The sequence below is a fragment of the Achroia grisella genome, unplaced genomic scaffold (assembly GCF_030625045.1).
Source record: "Achroia grisella isolate CSIRO2021 unplaced genomic scaffold, CSIRO_AGI_Agris_v1 utg544, whole genome shotgun sequence".
NCBI classification, from domain to species: domain Eukaryota; kingdom Metazoa; phylum Arthropoda; class Insecta; order Lepidoptera; family Pyralidae; genus Achroia; species Achroia grisella.
Window position 1 is genome coordinate 3,104,979 of NW_026712929.1, and position 22,087 is coordinate 3,127,065.

Sequence of the window (22,087 nt, forward strand, 5' to 3'; positions counted from 1 at the left end):
ATATAAATCTATAAAACAGTCTTATTTATTATTAAATGAATTATTCAAAATCAGATCAGAAAACAGCACAAATATTCTGAAATAATTTAAGTTATTTGTGGAAGGAAGTGAACACGTTTTGTATAGGCATTCCTTAAGGGTCGGACGGGATAGTACGTGGAGTCAGGAAGCAGGACAGGCCTGACGTTCAGTGACGCGGGTCGACGTGCCCACTTCATTAATTCTTGAACTGCGCTGATCAATAGCATATTGCTAACGGGATGTATTGACTTTTAGGGTTATATTTGTTTAGAAGCCCATATGCTTATGCGCTTTCAGTTTAAACAACAGTTTTACTAATGCGTTTTAATGTAAGTAATAAATTTTAATGTACTACAACTACTACAACTACTAGTTGCAATATTAATATTTTTCATTTCAATTTTCATATTCAAAATAGTTTTTATTTATTTATTACATATTACGGCCAAAATGTATGATTTTATATTATGTAGCCGTATTTTTACATTCTCTATAGCAATGCTTTACGAACGATGTTGCGAATCTGAATGCTGAAAAATTATTCTCCATCATTCCAAAAATTAAAAAAATAAACATTAGTTGGACTTACAATAACAAAAAAATATTATATTTTTCCACGATATGTCTTTAAAATTATTTATATGATATATATAAGTTTCAGTGTAAAGTCTTAGGGGCCCGCTAGACCTTTCAACTTACAAGGGGGTCGCGTGTTCAAAAAGTTTGTACGTACTGATCTATGGCTCCCTGATAAAAAATGAATAAAAGGGAATATAAGGGTTTTAGCATTCATTAACGTTTTATAATTACTAGCTCTATTCTTTTTAAACATCGTCTTAAACATCGTCTTATTTAGAAATAATTATCTCTCGAATATCTTTATTTTAGCAATTGTTAGGAGCTTTCAGTAATTATACACCTATCAAACATTGAAATCGTGGTTGAAAATATGAACGTGACCCTTGCGTCTCATCCGTCATATAAGTGTTAAATTTCAATAAAATTTCTGATATAGTAATGAATGTAGGATCATACACAATAGTTAAGGGTATAGGCGAAGTTACCCCACCGCACACTGGGTCCATCGAGGAAGCGAACCGACAGTTATTAATGGTTATATAGAAAAAATATTGTAGCGTTTTCGTTTCCCCAGCTTTTAAAGCGCAATAAACACAATGCAATTAAAATGCCAATAGCAGATTGATTAATTGATTGATTAAAGAAATTTTATTACACAGTAATATTTTCAGTACTTATTTGTAAACATTTGTTTTATTTATACAAAATACCTTATATAAATGCCAAAATTTGTATAAATACCACGATTTCAATTTAATGACTTTTGTTTTGGTCTTATATATATATAGAAGATTCAAATAAATGTTTCGTTTCTCGATCAATTTTTTTAGGAATGATAATATAAATAATATTGGAAATAGTGCATGATGATGATAAATAACGATAGAGGAGTTATACTCTGGCAGAGCGTCAATGAGTATGAAATTATAGTAGCCTATTCACCAATATGTATTTACTTCAATCATACTGATTTTCAAGGAGGTTAGGAAACACACCTGTATATATATACATATATATATATTAGTAATAGGAACAGTTGTCATTATTGTAAACAATCCCTTTTCCTCTAAAATTATATATTACACATTAACCTTCACAGTGGTTGCAACACTGCTGAATCGGAATCGGTAAGATCGCGATACATTTTTATATTACAAGTAGTATTAATACAGTAAGATGCTACTTATCTTTTTAGTTTACTTATAATAATGATTAAGTAGGTACATTTCTTAATTAACTCCTGAATACGTATTAAACTATCAGGAGGTACATAATATAAAGAGATACTAAACTGCGGGGTGTTACTTCATAGTGTGATAGGATAGTGCATAAACGCATAGTTGCATAGCGAATTGCTATCCAATTAAAATGGCAGCGATGGGTTGTCATTCCGTAATTGGTTAATTATTATGAACAAAAATGGGCGTGGTTGGCGCACGTGCACGTTGCAATATGAAATCAGATGCAATAGATTTGTTGGTGCGTAAATTGTACTATTATTTGATATTACCATCTATAGATATTTGTTGTTTCAGGCCCTCGTGGCTATAATACGCTTACTGTCCCGATTTATAAAGTTCAAATTTGTGTGCGTACAAACTTTGTATGTCAATTGTTTTCATAATTCTTCGTTGATAGATGCAAATAAATTAAGGAAAATGGGAGAATGTCAAATTAGTCTATACCATTGATAATTACAATACTGAGGTTTACCTAGCCTACTATTTTTATTTATACTTTTTACATTTTAAATTGATTTAAATTTTATATAAGTACTAGTTAAATGTATAAAAATGAAATAAAGTTGATATTTTTTATTTATATTTCATTTTAAGATAGGTTTAGGTTTATTATAAATAAGCGAATATACAATGGAAAATACTCAATCATTGCCGCCTTACCTATAGGCGTAGGTTCCTAATTGCCAACTTATAGACAAAAATAATTTTATAAAGTATAATTTTAGTAATATCATAATTACGTTACAGACAACAATAAAAGGTAATTAAGTAATCGCCACATGAACTTCCGTGACATGTGACTGCTTGTATAAATTCAAAACATGTCATTACCTTATGATTAATGTTCCAGACCCATAACCCAGGGGAATCTACTAGGTGGCGATGCTAATGTTCATTCAATTTATAATTATGCGTTTATCATTTATTTTTTATAGCAATGAATGATATGAATAATCGCTTTATAAAATTACACACCCTTCCTTAGGAATAGGGGAAGACAAGTGTGTCTGTACTATGGTGTATGTACTTCACATAGAACACGGGTATTAGCAAAAAAATAATTTGTAGTGTTAAATTCAATATTAACATAATAAGTATCCTCGATGAGTAATATCTATGAAGTCCTAATTAATATTACAAGTACAGGAGTGTGCTTGCTGTTTTTATGTAATTACAATGAGTTATAGCAGACTATCCATTTAATTGCCATCATAATATGTACGTACATATATATAAGTATATAATAGTGGCCATCACGTCTTCATGAGACGCCCGTTTTTTTTTAAGGATGATAAAGGAATGGTGCATCCTCCTGCGCTAACGGTTTACGCTGGCGGGGCACCAGTACAGGATGATAGGATGAACATGAAGTCAGATCAGTTAGCCCAGCGTGACAAATTTACCGGGAATGTATCACGATGGTTTCCAAGGGTAACCGCGTGGAGGTCGATCTGACATGGTACATTGCTAGCAATGGGATCATTGGTCCACTTTACTAACAATCCCCATCCCCCCGAGACGCCCGTTATACTCCTCATCTTTTGTCATACCGGAGTACCAATAGTTGTACCAAACATCATATATTTTTTTTAATAAATAGTATTAGGAATAGAGCAGAACGAACGCTACTTTAAATGGATGGTCACGCTTAACAACGTCTTTATAACGTCTGTTTTTATTTATTGTTTTAGTAGAACTTATTGTAAAAGTAGGACATCAATATTTATATACTATAAATTGTATCATGTAGTGCTATTACTTATTATAGGAAAAGGACTATACTAATATACTTGTAAACAGTTGAGGATTACGAACTATTTTATATATTATATTATATATAAAATAGTTCGTAATCCTCATCTATATTAGATTTCGCTACTAGTTTTTACGAGCGACGTCGACCATGTAGCCAGGAATACTCACTTGATTGAATGGGATAAAAAGCATTTCTTTTCCATACCAAATACTACATGTAAATATGTCAAGTTTAATATTGACTGGTTTAATAATCAAGTGCCAAGAGGCAGCATAAAAACATATACATTTCCACACTTCTTATATTAGTAAAAATGTGCACTACCTACCTATAGGTTTCTATAATACTAGAGTCAATATTTACAATATACGTATATTGTACGTAGAGATATCAAAACTTTATGTTTAATGTCGTTGAAATATGCACACGAACTGCAGACAGTATCTATCAAAACAGTATGTTCTATATCAAACTGGAAACGCAACAATTGTTTTCAAATATTCGACTTTAATTACAATACATTAAATTATAAATTAAATTGGTTATTTATACCAGCCCAGTAGTGTATTCACCGATTTAACTAATCAAAATATGTTTGAAGTTTCAAACAGTTTCGAGATCCCGGGAGGAGTGCGCGTCTAAATACTGACGTTGCGCTTCGAAGAAAGATCAGTTTGTTTTGAAATGTCGTGAGCCGCGAACTCGAACCACTCGCCTCATGTCATGATGAACACGTCGGAGTACAAAATATTTTATGAAATAACTCGTTTCTATTACAATAATAGCGATCAAAGCACATTTATATTGTTTACACATTATATGTGATATTATTCTAATATTCTTGATGCTTTATAACAATAACTACACTTTTGAAATGTTCTTTTTGTACTAGTACTGATATAGGTATCTACTTTTCTTATTTCACTTGTATTCTTCATAATTTTAATTTCATTTGGACTGTCACTCTCAAACACATGTTTTTTTAATACTTTAAGAAATCATTAATATAAACAAAATCTTTTGAAATACGTTCATTAATGTACTGTACAGTTCTTATAAGTTATTTTACTATACGATAAAGTAAGTAAGTACTACAAATAAACAATCAAATAATACCTAATTATTATAATAATACCTAATTAAGTTTTAAATATTCAAATTTATTTAAAGATGTTACTGGGTACTAAATTGAGTAGCTAATTCAGATATACGCTATTACTGACCAATGAAACGAAGGGAAACACATGTTCAGCGCGCTGTCACCGCGCCGACACTGTCATGCTGAAATGTACCCGGAATTGTGGATTAAATAAATCCATCCTCTAAGATGAAAAGCCACTATTAAGCGAACAGGATCAGCAGTTATTACGGTACTTATTAATATAATATATTGCAATCTAAGAGCTATCATTTAGTTACAATTTTTATTAAGTTTATTACTAATTATCACACTACATAGATGTAGAATAATACGCAATTCTTATCTTTATTAAAATAAAACATTAATATGGTTCTGCAACATATTTTTCCATTCAATATACTTCAAAATTTGACTATTGACAATTATTAAAAGTCAATATCTCTTTTTAAAGTGATATTTGTCTTAATTCTTTCTAATTTCCAACGATATTACCACTTATGTCTACTGCGACACCAATTCGCCGGATTGTAAACTGAATGGAAAGAGAATATATTCACAAACATCTACCTACACGCCAGATCCCTTACTTCAAAACACACCTATTTACATTTACTTCTAAAACAAAATTACAGAAGGAACCTGTAATTTTTATTCACCAGTTGGCGGTTATTTCATCTTGTCTGAGTTAATATAGAAAAACAATGTTTTCAAACATAAACCATCTCTTTCCCCGCAGTTGGCTCATCAGTCGGCCAACAAATTAGTCGGTGTCACTACAATAATATACAATAAGGAGCATATACAGTGCTTCGCAGGCCGCGGGCCGTCGCATAAATCCCTCAACACTGTCGAGTAATGTTTTGTATGGAGATTTCTTTCGACGGTACCGCGCCTGCCGTGTAGTGGCCTTTATCTAGTCTTAAATTAATGTTTGAAATTGATAAACGTTAGTTCTTTTTCAAGCCGCCGCGCCGCCAACGTACCGGTGTTCTCTCGATTGTTTTACCACTCTATTATGAAATACTCGTGCCTCGTAGGTCTTATTTACGGCACCTTTGTCATTTACTAGTCATATCTATGTCATATTTTACATGTAAGTATATAGTAGCTATGGCTCTATCCAGTCCCACACAGTTCATGCGATCATAAACAAATTGCCTAGTAGGTATTATGATATCATGATCTATTCCTGGCCTATTGTGGCGTACATTTACATCCATACTAACCTCGGGGTCTTTACACTCTTTATAATGCCTATGTAAAGAATTTATTTGCTATACAGTACTAAACTGGATATCTACTCAGTGCTTTCATTAGTTTGTATAGAGAGTTTTTGTAACACATTTCGATATTCTTTGTAAGGGCATTAAGCCCTTGTTACGGATTCACCGCAAGTGGTCTTTTTAAAACAACATAGGTATGCTTTACTATTACAACAATGGGTATCTCCAGCAGACAGTATAAATCAACGGCTGTGCGAAAATTACCAAATGTTGCAAAATGTTGCGTGCATTGTCCACAAGGTCAACTTGCATTGAAATCGAGAGGAAAAAAAATGTACACGTATTTGTATTTTGTACTATTGTGCGAACGAAGAAAGTTTGAAAAGGCTTTCTTTGGGGTGTCACAGTAATTAATGTACTAATGGATTTTCTACAAAGTTTCGCTCATAATACTCTTGCTCTCTTTTAAAGTGATAATGAGAGTATTTCATGATAAAATGTTTGCCAAGAATTTGCATGGAGAGACCCACCAGGCAGGTAGTGTCTGGTAATCGGGCGATTTGTCTTATTGTCAGAGATGTGGTTTGTTTGTGCGCAGTGACCGACTGTGCTCGAGATAAAAGCAATAAATTACAAGAAACGGAAGGTGTTTGTAATGGCCGCCGCCAGAGGTGTGGCCCACAACAATGTCACTCTGATGCAGTCTCGCTAATTCCTCTTATAGTCGCCCACAAACAGACCGTCAGTCAATAATTAATTGAACAATACTTTATTGCAATTAGTCATACAATTTCCGTTCATGAAATAAAAAGATATTTTTTATTCTATAACAGTCGAATATTGTATTAATATAAGTTGCTACAAATATATATTACAAAAATATTAATTAAAAATACTAGATTCAAAGCTATACACAATTTTATTACAAGTGTAGACATAAGCTATCTAATATCTAAGGATTCTTTTTAACTAATTAAATAAAGGTTCAAATAATATTTCATAAAATGTATTTGAATCTATTTCTATACAAACAACTTTTAAATTAAATATTTAGTTATGGTTGAATTTCTGAATTTGTGCAATATAATATTTATGAAGTAGGTATGTCTATTGTAAACATTTTTTGACAGATTATTTTTTTATATATTTAAAAAATATCCTTACATCTCTTAATAACATCCAAAACACACCTTAAATAAATACTAGTGTTAGGAAACATTAACTTCTTTTTAATTACGTAAACGCACGCACAAATAAATTAAAATCACACGATTACGTAGTTACGAAATAATATTTCTATAACCACACGAATTAATGAAGGACCGCTGCACGTACCAAGTTAAGTTATAAATAAAAGTTGTATCTAAAGACTCGTTCGGTCAGATTTATTATGAAATTAATATTCAATTAGCTTTCCGCACATGATGCGATGTGTTGGGCGTATGTATTATTAAAATAAATTTATGGCATCATTTACTGGACGATATTTTTTAAATTATTACCGGTCTCACAGCGGCCGTGGTAATAATTGCACTGCGATCGGTTTTGAGGAAGTAACATACTGTGTAATATGTAAAATAAATAATCCTGGATAACTTTTTACCCAGGTATAGTTTAAAGAAAGTCGTATAAAGTACAACAATAATAATTATATATTTTATTGGCCAATGTAGTTTCATATAATTTATAAAATGTTTATAAACTTCTTGTTTCCTTTCGTACAATTCCTTATGAGAGGTGTACAATATTGTTTGTTAGGTATCTCTGTATTACATTATATTACATGTATTACTAGTTGTTAAATCAAATATGTCATGTTGAATTGACATATTAATTTATCAGTTAGAAAGTCTGCAAATATAATATGTTTTTTCTATTAATATATTTCTGAGAGCGGTTTTGATGAGAATGGTGTATATGGTTTATAGAATTTAATTCCTTTGTAAAATATTTCTGTTAATGGGTGAGATAAGGCAGTGAAATTACAAGGCACATACTGGATACGGAGGCATAACATCTTAGTCTTCTGGAGTGGTAACGCATGAGTAGCATGAGCGACATAACGTTATCTAATGTCCGTTATGCTATTTCATATATAAAGACTTGTTACTATCCATCCATAACCTATTACCATCAGGTTAGCCACAAGTTTGTTTACCATTACAGTTAAATAATAAATAAACTAAACGTAGATTGGTCTATACCTATATACTAGATAACTTGATACACACCTGAAAATACATTTTGTAAATAGATTAGAACATAATATATACAGAAAAGTACCTAGGTTACTACAAATAGAATATAGATATACCCACATAATCATGATCTTTAGAATCATGAATACAAATCTCTTAGTTGTGCTGAGATTTAACTCACGACTAATAACACGACAATGTCTCTTAGTTATATCGTATGTTACTTACTTTTGCTTGTATATACTTAGGTGTCCAATTGTGATAGATATGGTATTAGTGTTACCAATAGACTCAAGGGGAAGAGAATATATAAAAGAGTAACATGCAAATTTCTTACTAGTTCTTCTTGTGATGAGACAGCTTTAGAATGAACGGTAGATAAAAAAAATAAGTAATGACTAATTAGAAGTGCTTAAATGTAAGTTTATTTGAATAAAGAATTTTCTCTTCTATTTTATTAGTAATGAGGAGATCGCTACTGATATCTAGTTAACCTCAACACGGCCTGACTGCATCCTCGTCATATTTTCCTCCACTGGTGGCCTGCTAGCATATACCATTAGCACAAGAGTATGAAACTATTTCATTATTATTATTAAATAAGAGATACAACAACATACTTAAAAGTAGAGACATTACTAATTTCGACAAGAGTATGTAGGTGTTAAAAGAGATTTTCTGTGGAACAACAGTAGTTTCTTTCTTGTGGAATAATGTCATAAATTTTATAAACAATAGGTATATATGGATAATTTAATTAATATTATGACATAATCTTATTTAAATAAAAAATATATCATTCAACTGCTATTTGTCAGCGTACAATTAATGCATTTCAACTTAAATGCCTATAAATCATACCATACTGTTAGAAGCAAGGCTATTTCCCTTCCTACAAATAACTGGTTACCGGTTTGCTCCGTTCAAACGAACGTATGGATAGATAGGTGATTAGTCTTCCAGATAAGAAATCTCAACTTTAACTATACTTAATACAATCAAATCTATATTATTGTCCTAGACAAATGATTTGCTGTTTACATGGACAACCTGTCAAGGATAAAATAAGCAATAACATCCAGAGTTTTGGATCATTTTTCAGCAGACTTTAAAAAAGAAAAAGGTATTCATTTCTATTTTATTTGTATGTGAATGCCTTTGAGATTACACTTAATTATTTGAACTCTCAGAATTTTTTTCTATATATGTCTACTGTTTTTGATAATAAATTTGAATTCCATATAAATTTGATCTGATTAGTAGTTTTTCAGTTATCCTTAATAATACGATGGAAGTCAGTATTTTTGTAACCTGAAAACTATATTACTAAACAATATAATATAAGTTTCAGCATCATACCAAATGTAAACAGGAATTACATAATTATAATCTAAACTTACAAGAAATAATACCAAGAAGTTAATATCTTACTTACATGTGATTTTTTAAGAAAAAATACTGCGCATATAATTATGAGTAGACCACACCAATATTTGTAATACTTAGTCAGTAAGTATTACAAATATTATACACATCCTGGCACTTATATGTAGAAGATATAGTAAAAATAGTGTAAAAATATATTTAAAAGAAGAGTTTTCACTGATTATTTATATTAAAAAATGTATTTTAAATTGGCTGGCACATGATATTAAAAATAATGTAGACAGTAAGCTCATTGTTATATAAAATGGAACGCATTCAAGATTGAGTCGGCACGACGGCATCGAAATAGACCATCGAAAAAGCTCCAATAAGAATTTATCAACGGCGCCGACTGAAACGCGCCGGTGCGCCCGCGCACTCAGATTTATTGCGTGTTATGTAAATGTGTACAAGATATTAGTGTCCTTAATATTTCCACGTCGTGATTAGTGTTGACCACAGACGTGAGAAATTCACTATTAATGCGTTATGCTTCGTGCACTCAGCTTCCATACGCATGATATTAGTTATATATAGAGGATACGATCGGCGAGCGCAACGATTGTAGCTTTGATTGTTTTTTAAGCAAATTTATCGATACCTCGCAACTGTTAAAGCTGATTATGGTAAGGCAACGAGCCAAATCATAACCCGTAGAGACTAAGAGGCACTGACATATGGAGTAACACAACACGATCCAGCGGGTTGGCTGATGACATAATTTGAAACATGCGTGCGCGCAGAGTGGCGAAGACATCATCGCTATATTTCATAGCGTCAAATCCTAAAGTCAGTTAAATATGATAAACAGAATTTTAAATATAGTATTATAAATAATAACAGCAAACAAGATTGTCTCATATATAATAAATCATACAAATAAAGTCCTTGATGAACCGTAATAATTAAGACCTCGAAAAATTATGTAAATAGCAAATATATGCAGTATGGCGGGCAGTACAACACTCCATGGCCCATTGTAATTAAATTCCAAAAAGATAATGTATAAGAAATATTAAAAGAAATTAACAAGATGTCTATGACTACAAATTGGAGACTTAATACTAACAAAAAATATATTCTAGAGTTAGGTTGGACAACATTTAAAATGATTGCCTGTGGTCGATCTTGAATTAAAGCCGATCTCGTTTTGTAATTTCTATTATCGAAATTACATACTTCGTAAGAAATTACATAGTATAAGACTATTATTAGGGTCTCCAATAATGTTCTTGCCATCAGCTAGTACCTAGCTGGTTTATACATAATGTAAATACAACGTATAATCTTATTGTCTATAATACTGCCAATATTTATGCGAACTACTTGTCATTATAAATGTACCGTAGTGACAAAAGCATGACGTTGTTTATTCGCAACGCTTGTAATTCATCAAAAAATTGATAGATATATAGCCTATAAAGGAAGATAAATTGCAGTTTGCACCTCGCTGATTAATGTTCCTTACGATGGCGTAAAGAAAAGACTGGAAATTAGACTGGTTATAATATTCTGACGTATACCACTATGACAGCACAGGATGACATGAGCAGAAAAGCCGTTCCACTTGTCAGGCCACCTTGCGACCGTCACTCAAATTAAAAACGTGTTTACGATAAGGTGCGCAGGCGCGTTGTTTTTGGACGCAGGTGCTGGCGCCATATAGACAAACGGTGACAATAATATGTTTCCTTGTTTATTTTTAATATATTATATGGGAGTTAAAACAATGTAATATATTCTGCGTAATAATGCTTAATCATTGAAAGGTAATAATTACTAATAGAAATAGCTTTACAACGTTTCTTTCTGGCCTGGACAAACGCCAGATTTTTTTTTCAATACGTGTGTCCGAAACTTAAACAATCAAGAAGGCTTCGCTGCTAGAAACAGTTTAGTTATAACGATAAAAATTATGGTATACTCTGTTAATTCAGTGGTAAGGCTAAGGGAATATTTACCATTTTCAGTCAAGTGCGTAGTGGCATACCTAAGTATTTTAAAATTTATTTTAGTAGTATGTTCTATTTGTAACTCATTCAGAGTTTCCACTTTAAAACAAAATCTACAGGCGATTCTGATGTGATTTCTACTGTACTTGTCTTTTTTTCTCGCTAGTATTAGATCATTTTGTAGTATATAGCCTTTTATAAGAGAAGGATTTAGCTTCCTATATACTTAACATTGGTATAAGATTTTCTTCTCTTACACTTATGTATTTTGTTTTGCTAATATCATCTTAAGACATTGTAAGGATAAAGAAGAGAAATAATATACAGTATTCTGATTCAGTTACTACACACATTATATAGTTATATTCCGATTATATCATCTTTTCAAAGGCATTGAGTATTTAACATATAAAATTTCTACTTTAAAATCTATTTTTCTATTCGTCTACATCGATCAACATAATCAAAATGCGTCGCATTTGTAACACGGGTCCACTGCACAACTTAATATTAAATAATCGGTAAAATTCAAATGTATAAGAAAATATTAAAATGTAAACGATCGTGATAAATGAGTATATTGGTATGTATTCAATATTCCCGGATGACCTGCTTGACGATGCACCGACTGCTTCGTAATAGGCAGATGTTATACATACAGTGCCGGTCTAGACTCCATGGCAACTGATTCAATTTACTTCATGCTTCTTTAACACCTACCTGCCTGGTATATTTTTTATACTTACATTTATTTAGGAACTTTTATCATAATATTATAATGCCAGTCCCATCGTATCGGTTGTCAGTATTTATTTATCTTTATTGTTTCTTGATATCTTACCAATTCTGCTGTGACTAATTTATTTATTTAAAGTCTTCTTATAAATATATATATTTATATAGAATTGCAAACATATCAACCCGCTAATGGAAGGTAGAAACTGTTGTCTATATATATTATATGAATACCACTGATGCCACAGTATAAGTTAATGCGTTACTATTTCTAAAGCTCTACCATACATAATAATTTAAAGCAATAAGCATAATGTGAAGACAAGAAAGTGAGAGAGAAGTACACGACTTTGTGCAAAGTATCTCTGTGGTACAACAATCACAGTACCTATTCGGTGACATTAAAACCTTACAAATCCAGATTCTTCTTATAGCAAATTTCAATGTTTTTCTTATTATTATGATTAAACAATTATCTGCTACATAACCACAAACAAAAACTACATGTGACATTTTTATTGCATGTATTCTGTTTTCATCTAGATACCATTAGTCATGTTTCCTTTGATGTTTTATCGCTGTACATTTTAATACTGGCATATACCAAGTCGTAAGCCGTTATTTAACTACCAACGTTGATAGAATGATACACAAAAATATTCTGAATACTGTAGCTTATTATTTTTGATGGCCCCTCTTATATTCTAGCCGTAAAATTATATATTAATCATAGACTTCCCAAAATTATGGACAATAATTATGAATAGCTCATAAATCTGTGCGTTAATGACTTGATTTTTTTCTTTTATAAATATAATGAAGCTAAAATAATAACAGGCTGCGGTAATGTAATCCATTTTTCATACCAACATGTCCCCTGCCACAGTAGTCGTGTCGCTCCTAAATCTTACTAACTAAAATGTTTAGAACTTCTGGAAAATAGTATAAAATAGATTTAGAATCAATAGTAAAAAATCATCATATTTTTTACTTATTTCAGATAATTTAAATCTATTAATAATTGTTATTGCATGTAAAAATTACTTAACTTATAATATGAAGTTTTCTGATCTTCAAAATATTATTATTTTTTCAGAAGATTATAAGCAAATATAATTAATTACAATTGAATCACTTCTGGTTTCCGAAATAGATATGGCGATAGTTAAGGGTTGGTGCCGCTCATTATTTCTCCCTAGTCATAAAGGAGATTATGCGCAATTTTTATTGACTAGACTGCTGTAATGTTAATTTTCGAGTTGCACTATATTTATTATCTGACATAGACGCTATATCCACTTAGTCTTCCTTTAAAACTTTACAATTCTAAAACCAACCTCTTTGTATAAAACTAATAATAGTATGTATAAAAAAAAACAGTTCTATATAAAATTTCCAGACATTGCCTATTTTAGTTTTTAAATTTTTAAGTCTCATCCATAGGCTAATGCGGTGTCATTCGTTTAAAATTCGACCATGCAATATGTCTAGACTCAGACACACAGAATATCAATGGCCTGTGACCTAGAATTAGTTAGTTATTGATATAGAAAGAATTGTCGTATGTAGTGTAGGTATACTGAACAAGTACTTTGGATATTAAATGTAGCCTATGTTGTCTGAAAATAGTTTTACAGTGTACATTATATTTAAAAAAAAAATTAACATCTTACTTTAAATTAAATTAAAAACAAAAAATTTAACAGTCGTTTCTTTAAGCATACTTTACGTTACAATATAACAAAGCATTTTGAAAAACTATTTTATTTATAAGATTAAATACTATAATATAATCAGTAATTACTCGTTAATAGAACCGAAATATTCAAATTCCATATAAATATACATTTAATCAACATCTCCGCATTATTCGTGAATTCCTATTGAAATTCAAATAAAGTCGTATTGCGTCCATTCGTTTCATTTCTGTACAAGGATTATGTTAAAATAATGCTGTCAGGCTGTTGTTTGTGCATCAAGCTGTCACTAACATTTCAATCGCGTAGGGTTTTTGCCGCGGACTCACTTGTTCCTTTGGTTCGTACAACATCGAATATTTATATCCTCTTAAACGTCTTTATTGACGCGGGCTTGACATGAGGGAAAGTATTGGATTCTTTTACAGAATATTTTACTTTTTTATTAATCCTCCGATATCCTTGACTATTGTATTGAATCTTATAGTATTATAATATCACTATTCTGTAATTCCAAACAATAGAATTGTCCCACGGATTTTGTGAGACAATACATTCGTTTAATGTTATGAGTCTCATTAGTGGGCTGCTTAAAGAAATGTAATAAATGATACAGTTTAATTTGGTAGACAGAGTCGAGACAGGGCATGTATCGATCACCGTACAACTGGCGCGCGTCCAAACCGGACCAAGTGGTGGGTCGGACCGTCGACACGACGTGACAGGTGTGGCATGCAACCCATGACTTGAGTGTCGCTGCCATACCTCCTTTGATTCTGATGTGACTACTCCCTAGTACGCATGCCTCGGATATTTTACAAACGATATAACGTATTTTATACACCTCAAAGTTTATTTTGTTCCTAAGTTATTTACTTATATTGAAGTATTCAATATTAATAATTAAAAATTGAGAAATAGTAATAGTACAAGTGGAAATAAATTACAATTCATTGTACTATCGGTGTTAAAGATTTCTGTACAATTTGCTGTTGAATCGAACGTGTTAGCCGCGAGCTCTACATCACAATCGAGCAAGCGTGGCGCAGCGGTGCAGCTCTATCGAGCCAAGTATTCATTGGCGCTCAAACAAACATTCAGATCTATATATTAACGTGCTTCGAGTTTGTGCCTAGAATAATATATAATATACTTATGTCACGACACTGCACTCAATTATCTCATTTGCCACATACTAAAAATAGCTATTTTGTAATTCCAGGTACAGTGAACGCGAACGGAGAGACGAAACGTCAGAGAACTTCGTACACCCGGTACCAGACGCTGGAGCTGGAGAAGGAGTTCCATTTCAACCGGTACCTGACACGGAGGAGACGGATCGAGATCGCGCACGCACTATGTCTCACTGAGCGCCAGATCAAGATCTGGTTCCAAAACAGGCGCATGAAGTGGAAGAAAGAACACAAAATGGCATCAATGAACATCGTACCCTACCATATGAATCCATATGGCCACCCCTACCAATTCGATCTTCACCCGAGCCAGTTCGCGCACCTCTCTGCATAGGATCAGTGGAATTTTTCGAACAGCGGATAACTGATTTATTAAACTAGACAGTCGACCGTACTACACGGGGTTGCATGTAACATAGACTTTCGACGAAAGTGTTGATGCTACAGCAACCAGACTGGATCAGTTATTCGCTGTTCGAAAAATTACTCTAGTATAGCATAATTCTGTTAAAATTGTTGTTGAGACATTTTAAAGTGACGATAAAGACACGGTTCTGTGCTTCATGATGTGAAATTGAGTGGTAACGAGTGAACTACGAGAATGCAAGAATACTACGTTAATTTAAGACCGAATATCCTTAAATTTCGACAGATTAAATTTAAATTAAGATATCAACGACATTAAATTTGTCTAATAATATATAATCCTTGATCTATATGATTAGATTTTGGGTTTAAGAAATGGTCATTGCGATAATTGATTGTAATATGTCGTCGTGATCAAAAAACGATAAATCATCGTTAAAGTTTGAAGTAGAAAGAATTTTACCTAGTCATAAGCTGTAATTCGATTTGCATATTATACGTAAAAATGTAAGATAAAAAACAACTGAATACCGAATAGTGTATATTGTGATGGCTAGACTGTAATGTAGAAGAGTGTTACATTGTAATCATGCAGCTCAACAAACATAATGACACACAAATTTAAATTATAATCTATTAGCCGTCACACGAAAAACAAATTCGGAGTTGTACAGGGATAGATTAAAAATTGGTGAATCCAAATCAACTGTTTAAACAAAAAGGATGTATCAAAAATATATTTAGATCTGTCATATTATTGTATTTCTTTAATGATTTTAAATATGTCATGTATTACTTAGGGAGGGCTTGTAAAAGAGCTGTGAACTTAACTAGGTGAAGTAAGCTCAGTAAGTACTATATAAACAAATTGTGAATAGGTAGATATTTCTTCTCATTGATGTAAATAATTTGTCGTTTAGTAGGTACAATAAAAGTTTAATATATTTCAGTATACTTCCCGAAGAACTGCTTTATGTTCCTGTTCTTAGTTGTAAATAAGAAATATTTATCATAACGCTATAAATACAGTGTACGTAATGTAACATTAATAAGGATACTTTAAATAAAATAGGTATTTTATTTGAAATTTCGACAAACGATACCAAGTAAATTTTCATGTGACTATACCTACGTACTTTAATCTTAAATGTCGTATATGTAAAATGTACTTAAAAATATTCTTAGCGATTATTGTTTTTCTTCATTTCTTCTCACAAAGAAACGCGATTGTTATTCATTAGTTTCAATTAAAATGTGCAAATCATCGCTTTCGATTTTGTTATCACATATTACTATAATTGTCGTGGTCAACTGTGATATTTTGTTAAATTTATTCTTAAGTGAAACAGCGCAATCTATGTTCGTATATTCGATTTTTTTCTCAGAAAGTATGTTTGTATTGCTTATTTTTGATTTACTTGACTGGTTCATTTGTTACTTTATTTATTGTTTGTAAATATAGGTACGTCACATAGTGTTAATGAATTAAATAATGTTCAAATTCTTATTGCGTAAGAACTTCGCATGTATTATGTTGATAATGCTTCTAACGTTAATTTTCTGTGCAATAGGACGTGGCCTATTTTCCCTTCCATTCTTTTTTTATCAGTCAATTGTAAAAACTTTTCTTTAAGTTACGTTGTTTCTTTTTAACTAAATACTTATAAATATGTTTATCGTTCATTCCAATTTAAATGAGAACTATAGAAAAGTAGCAACTTGATCATTTAAATTATTGTATTGTATTAATAAATTGTATTAAATTTGAAAAATTGGTGAAGATGATAAAATAAATTATGAAGATAAATTTACGAGTTTCATTATTCTTGTTTTACTGGATTAATGAAGACATTAAACATTAGTTTTAATTATGAAAAACATTCTATTCATAAATGTCCTAATTTTTATTTAATTAAGTTAATGGACGTATGACGTCATATTTCCATTAAATTTTCTTCAATATAAAGATAACATCTACTACGTTTGACGTATGATTGTTGTGAATAAATATAAATTAGTATCTCAATACATTTGACGGAACTTTATATCAAATTAAAAAATATAAACACTATCTAATATTCCTGGCTAGGATTGTTAAATCATTAACAATCGTCGGACATTAAGTCGTATGTATGTTATATGTTTGTTTATATCAGAACAGTATCAAAATAATATTACCATATCCAATGTAGAATGCCATAATTAAGTTAAGAATCTGTCTGTTAAAAGTCTGTTACCAAAATGTGATTAGGTATTAATCTAGACAATGATATTTAATCGTATGTACCTATAAGTATATGATGACTGTAACGAGAAATTATATTGCTGATATATTAATGTTAAGTTTCTTGTGACTTAGTTGACAGAACCAAGAAATAAGAAAAATAAATTCTAAACAATCCATAGTACGCATACATCAATTAGTGTCTATTTACGATAGCTTTATCTACAGTGGTATATTTTTACGAGTGTTACAGAGTCTTCTTTCTGTAATAGTATATTTCCTCTTTCGTAATCAGAGCAGTCGTAAGATCAAATACATTGTACCTATCTGGATAAAATGGGCATTTCTATATCTCTAGAACCTCTATACATCACCAACCATCACCATAGAGAAATGGGGTGGTAATGTATAAATAGCAAAGCTGCTGGAAATTTAATTTCATTTGTAATAGTTATTTAAATACATATTACATAACATAACATTATGATATCACACATACATTAACCATGAATCAATGGAGTGAGATGCACAGTAGTTATATAATTTTTTTTCGTTGTTTAGATCCAAGTTGGGGTTGTGGAGCATATCGTTCTCATTTCTATTCAATTATTACAACTTAGTACTACTAAGACTGAGGCTTACTATTGCTTGACAACTTCAATGGTCGCAGATTCGATTCCTCGCACGGTGCAAATACTTGTATTTTAACTGATTAGCTTGGGACTAGATGACATTGTGTGAATTGCGCAGGATTAATGGCATACCGTCTCCAGCAAACAATCCCAAAGGTAAAATTAAGTTATAAGCATAATATTGTAACTGATGAATGTTATAGTTGCTATTAGTACTAGTAAATATTCTCTCTGCAAACTCTCCGAGCTTCAAATAAGACTGCAAGCGCCAGCTAGACGCCGTTCAATTCGATGCCAGTATTGAGCTATGATAAATGATGGTTATACCAATGACATGACAAGCGAACCTGCGAGGGGGCGCCACCGCGCCACCACGTGCCAACAAAAGAGTGTCGAAAAATGCGAAGGTTGCTTAGTTTGTAGGTCGCGGGTGCGTATCGGAGGCTGGACCTATAAATCATTCTGTCTGAATATTCGCTTTATACGCCGTTTTGATATAGATCCGTCTTGTTGTGTGTTTCAGTAGTTACAAACCTTGGAACCCTTTGTAACGAATATAAAATAGCTGGTTTCTTGCCAGAGATGCTCTACGAAAGGTAAAAAGCATGTTCATTTTCTACTGCCGAACGGATGCCTGTTCTATGTACTATTACTTTCCTTATTATAAATTTAAAGATTACATAATGGAGGCTCAGCCTAGGTAGCCAATTTTCCCGACATGAGATCAGATCAGATATTTATTTTTCTAATGGATGATAAAGGAATGATGCATCCGCTTGCGCTAATGGTTTACGGCACTAGTGGAGGATGATAAGATGAGCATGAGTTTAATTCAGTTAGCCCATCATCATATATACACCATAAATTTATCTTGATGGTTTCCAGGAGAACAGCGTGGATATGAACCTAATATGGTACATTGCTACCAATGGGGTAATTAGTCCACATTACTAACAATCTATCTCCTCAGCAGATATTACTATAGGCAATATTGCGATATCATTATCTAAGGTAGGTATCATGTTTAATGAACCATTACACCAAGTAAAAGGTATTATTAATTGTAAGGCCTAAGCTCTTAGGTATTAAGAGTTCGTCAGTAGCTTCTCAAAGTATTTGATATTGATATTGTTTAGTCGACTAAAACAACAATATTTTTTTCCTTTCTATAGAAATGAGAACGATTGACAAATAAAATATTTTATCTGGCTAATTAAAAGTATCTTCATATTCTATATTTAAATTTATAAAAATTCTATATGTAAATACAATTACTTTGTATTTACTTCTCTTCGTGACAATCATTCAAATTAATCTAAATATTCCGAGTATTTTCTATGGATATCTATAAATTTCAACACGTTATCAGCACGATCCACGAAAAGGTAAGAATAATATAGTGTAATATTTGATACTTTTATAGGTAAGTATATAACAATATAAAAGTATCCTGAAGAAAATAGTACATGAACAAAAATGCAATTAAGATTGAACCAGAATGAGAGTTAATCAATGTTGATATCCAAGCCGCTATCAAAAGTTTCACAGAAGCTGCTATTTGCTTTCGATATACCTATAAATATTTTTATCACTACATTTAAATGTAGAAGTCTTTAGACAAATGAAGGTTCATATTTAATGTAATATGACAACAGATATTGTTCAATAATGTAGGTAGTCCAGTGTAGGTTTTTGTTTTTTGTATACCCTCCATCTCCCTACCATGACAGTTGAGCTAACCTAAACTTATGGCTCGTCGCACACGTGGACATTAACTAAAAATAAATTAAATACAAATATCGTGTGTTAAAGTACTGGTGTGTGACTTCAAGTGAATATGTCCCTGGGCCCAGGTACGCGTTGGTGAGCAAGAATGACTATCCAGTTCGACCCGCAATAAAAGGTTATCAAAGGTAGTATTTTGCATAATAGGTGACTAGAGGTAGACTGTAAAAAGGCATCTGCGTTCATCACTCTCATTTATTTCAACAGTCAAGCAGTTTCTTTGGAAGATGTGTTACACTTGTAGGGGGTAAATTAAGCAATGAAATTACATGATAAGAGGCTTACATCTTAGTCCTTTAATATTGATCATATATATAATAAGCATAAGTACTATCACATTACAACGTGATGCCTCTAGTTCATCTTTATCTATAGGCGACGATTATTGCTTACCATCAGACGGGTCGTCATTTGCCATTCAAATTAGATAAAAAGTAATCGTTTAAGAGAATTATATGCACACAGATGGATACAAAAAATATAGTAATGATTATAAATTTTCGCGGGCAAACCCATGGGTTATAGACGTTTGTAACTATACGTGAAATCCTATAACTAATTCAAGAGTACATTAAGTATGCCCCCGTAGCGATGTGTATCAGATGTCGTACAGTGAGTAATATTATTAATGTCCGGCTGTCCATCCGATTGTGGAGACTGGATGTGAGGTACCTTGCATTAACCGTGTTCAATGTCGCGAATCATTTTTCACTGCATGCTGTGACCGTGATTAGGGTTGTCAACCATCATGGTTAACCGATATTTCCACCAATACTGATTGAAATAATAAAGGAATCATCAAATAATAGAATAATTATACAAGAGAAACTGTTTATACCTACGTTGTTATTCAATATATAATCAACTATAATAATGTACACTAACATTTATCACTGTATTTTTAAACCTATTTTCCACTTTAGTTAACTGCTTCAATGACGAAAAACTGACAGAAATTTCAACTGATTTATTATGTTATATTAAATCATAAAACATTACCTGCATCACTTATATACTATATTATAGGTAGATACTTATTACCTGTCTAATTTTAAAAATAGTTCGTTGCTATATATAAAATATGAATTAGACTTAATTTAAAAATATAATACTAATTTTAGAATAAATAAATGTGAAATGTTTATATTTCTATAATCCGTCAAATCTTTGCATGGCAACCCTACCCAAGATACTGTTTTGACAATAATGATAAAATTGCACGTGTACCTAATACTGTTTTTGGGCAAATATGTCGCTGTGTGAAATTGTGAGTTGAAAAATTGTACCTACAGGAAGGAATTTATCATCAGCATTAAAACGCTGGAAATCATTACTTTTTATGAATCATAAGCAATGAGATAGTTGCAAGTGTGTAGCTAAGAGAATATGTACCATATCAGGGCGATATTCAGATCAACATCAAATAGTATATGATCTAAGTACCTACCGCCCTATCGTACATAATATCATACAGCTGTATTGGCATTAAGGATACATATCCTTAATGCCAATACAGATGATATTATATTATATTTAGTTTGTTTTAATAGAAGATTGCCTATTATGCACTCATCTGTCCTAACTGATAGTCCTATCTTGACACATTGACGTATAGAGGAAGGATAGAATGAGAATGAAGCCAGGCCAGTTGACCCATCGTCGCAAATTCACTTGGAAATAGCCCTTTGGCTACAGACCTATTGCTAGCAATATACCTGATGAATTGCTAGCAATAGGCCTGTAGCCAACTTTACTAGCAATCTTCTCCTACCCACTATATACATAGGTGTAGAAGTATGAAACCGGAATTTTTTTGTAAAAATTGCATGTTTGTATTTTGAAAATTTTAAAAGTTATTTTATTCAAAATAGGATCCTTTGGAATTTATACATTTTTCCCACCTCTTCGGCAGGTTATGA

At 31.8% G+C, this 22,087-nt stretch overlaps 1 protein-coding gene across 1 annotated transcript in view; it reads left to right on the forward strand.

The window, feature by feature from the left end:
• Window positions 1-17,316, forward strand: part of LOC131847819 (homeotic protein Sex combs reduced) — a 43,812-nt gene extending 26,496 nt beyond the window's left edge. Inside the window, exon 3 of the mRNA XM_059197474.1 lies at window positions 15,191-17,316. Within this exon, the coding sequence (XP_059053457.1) occupies window positions 15,191-15,495 (305 nt within the window). The 3' untranslated portion in view covers window positions 15,496-17,316. The remainder of the gene's footprint in view (window positions 1-15,190) is intronic.
• The last annotated feature ends 4,771 nt before the right edge of the window (window positions 17,317-22,087 follow it).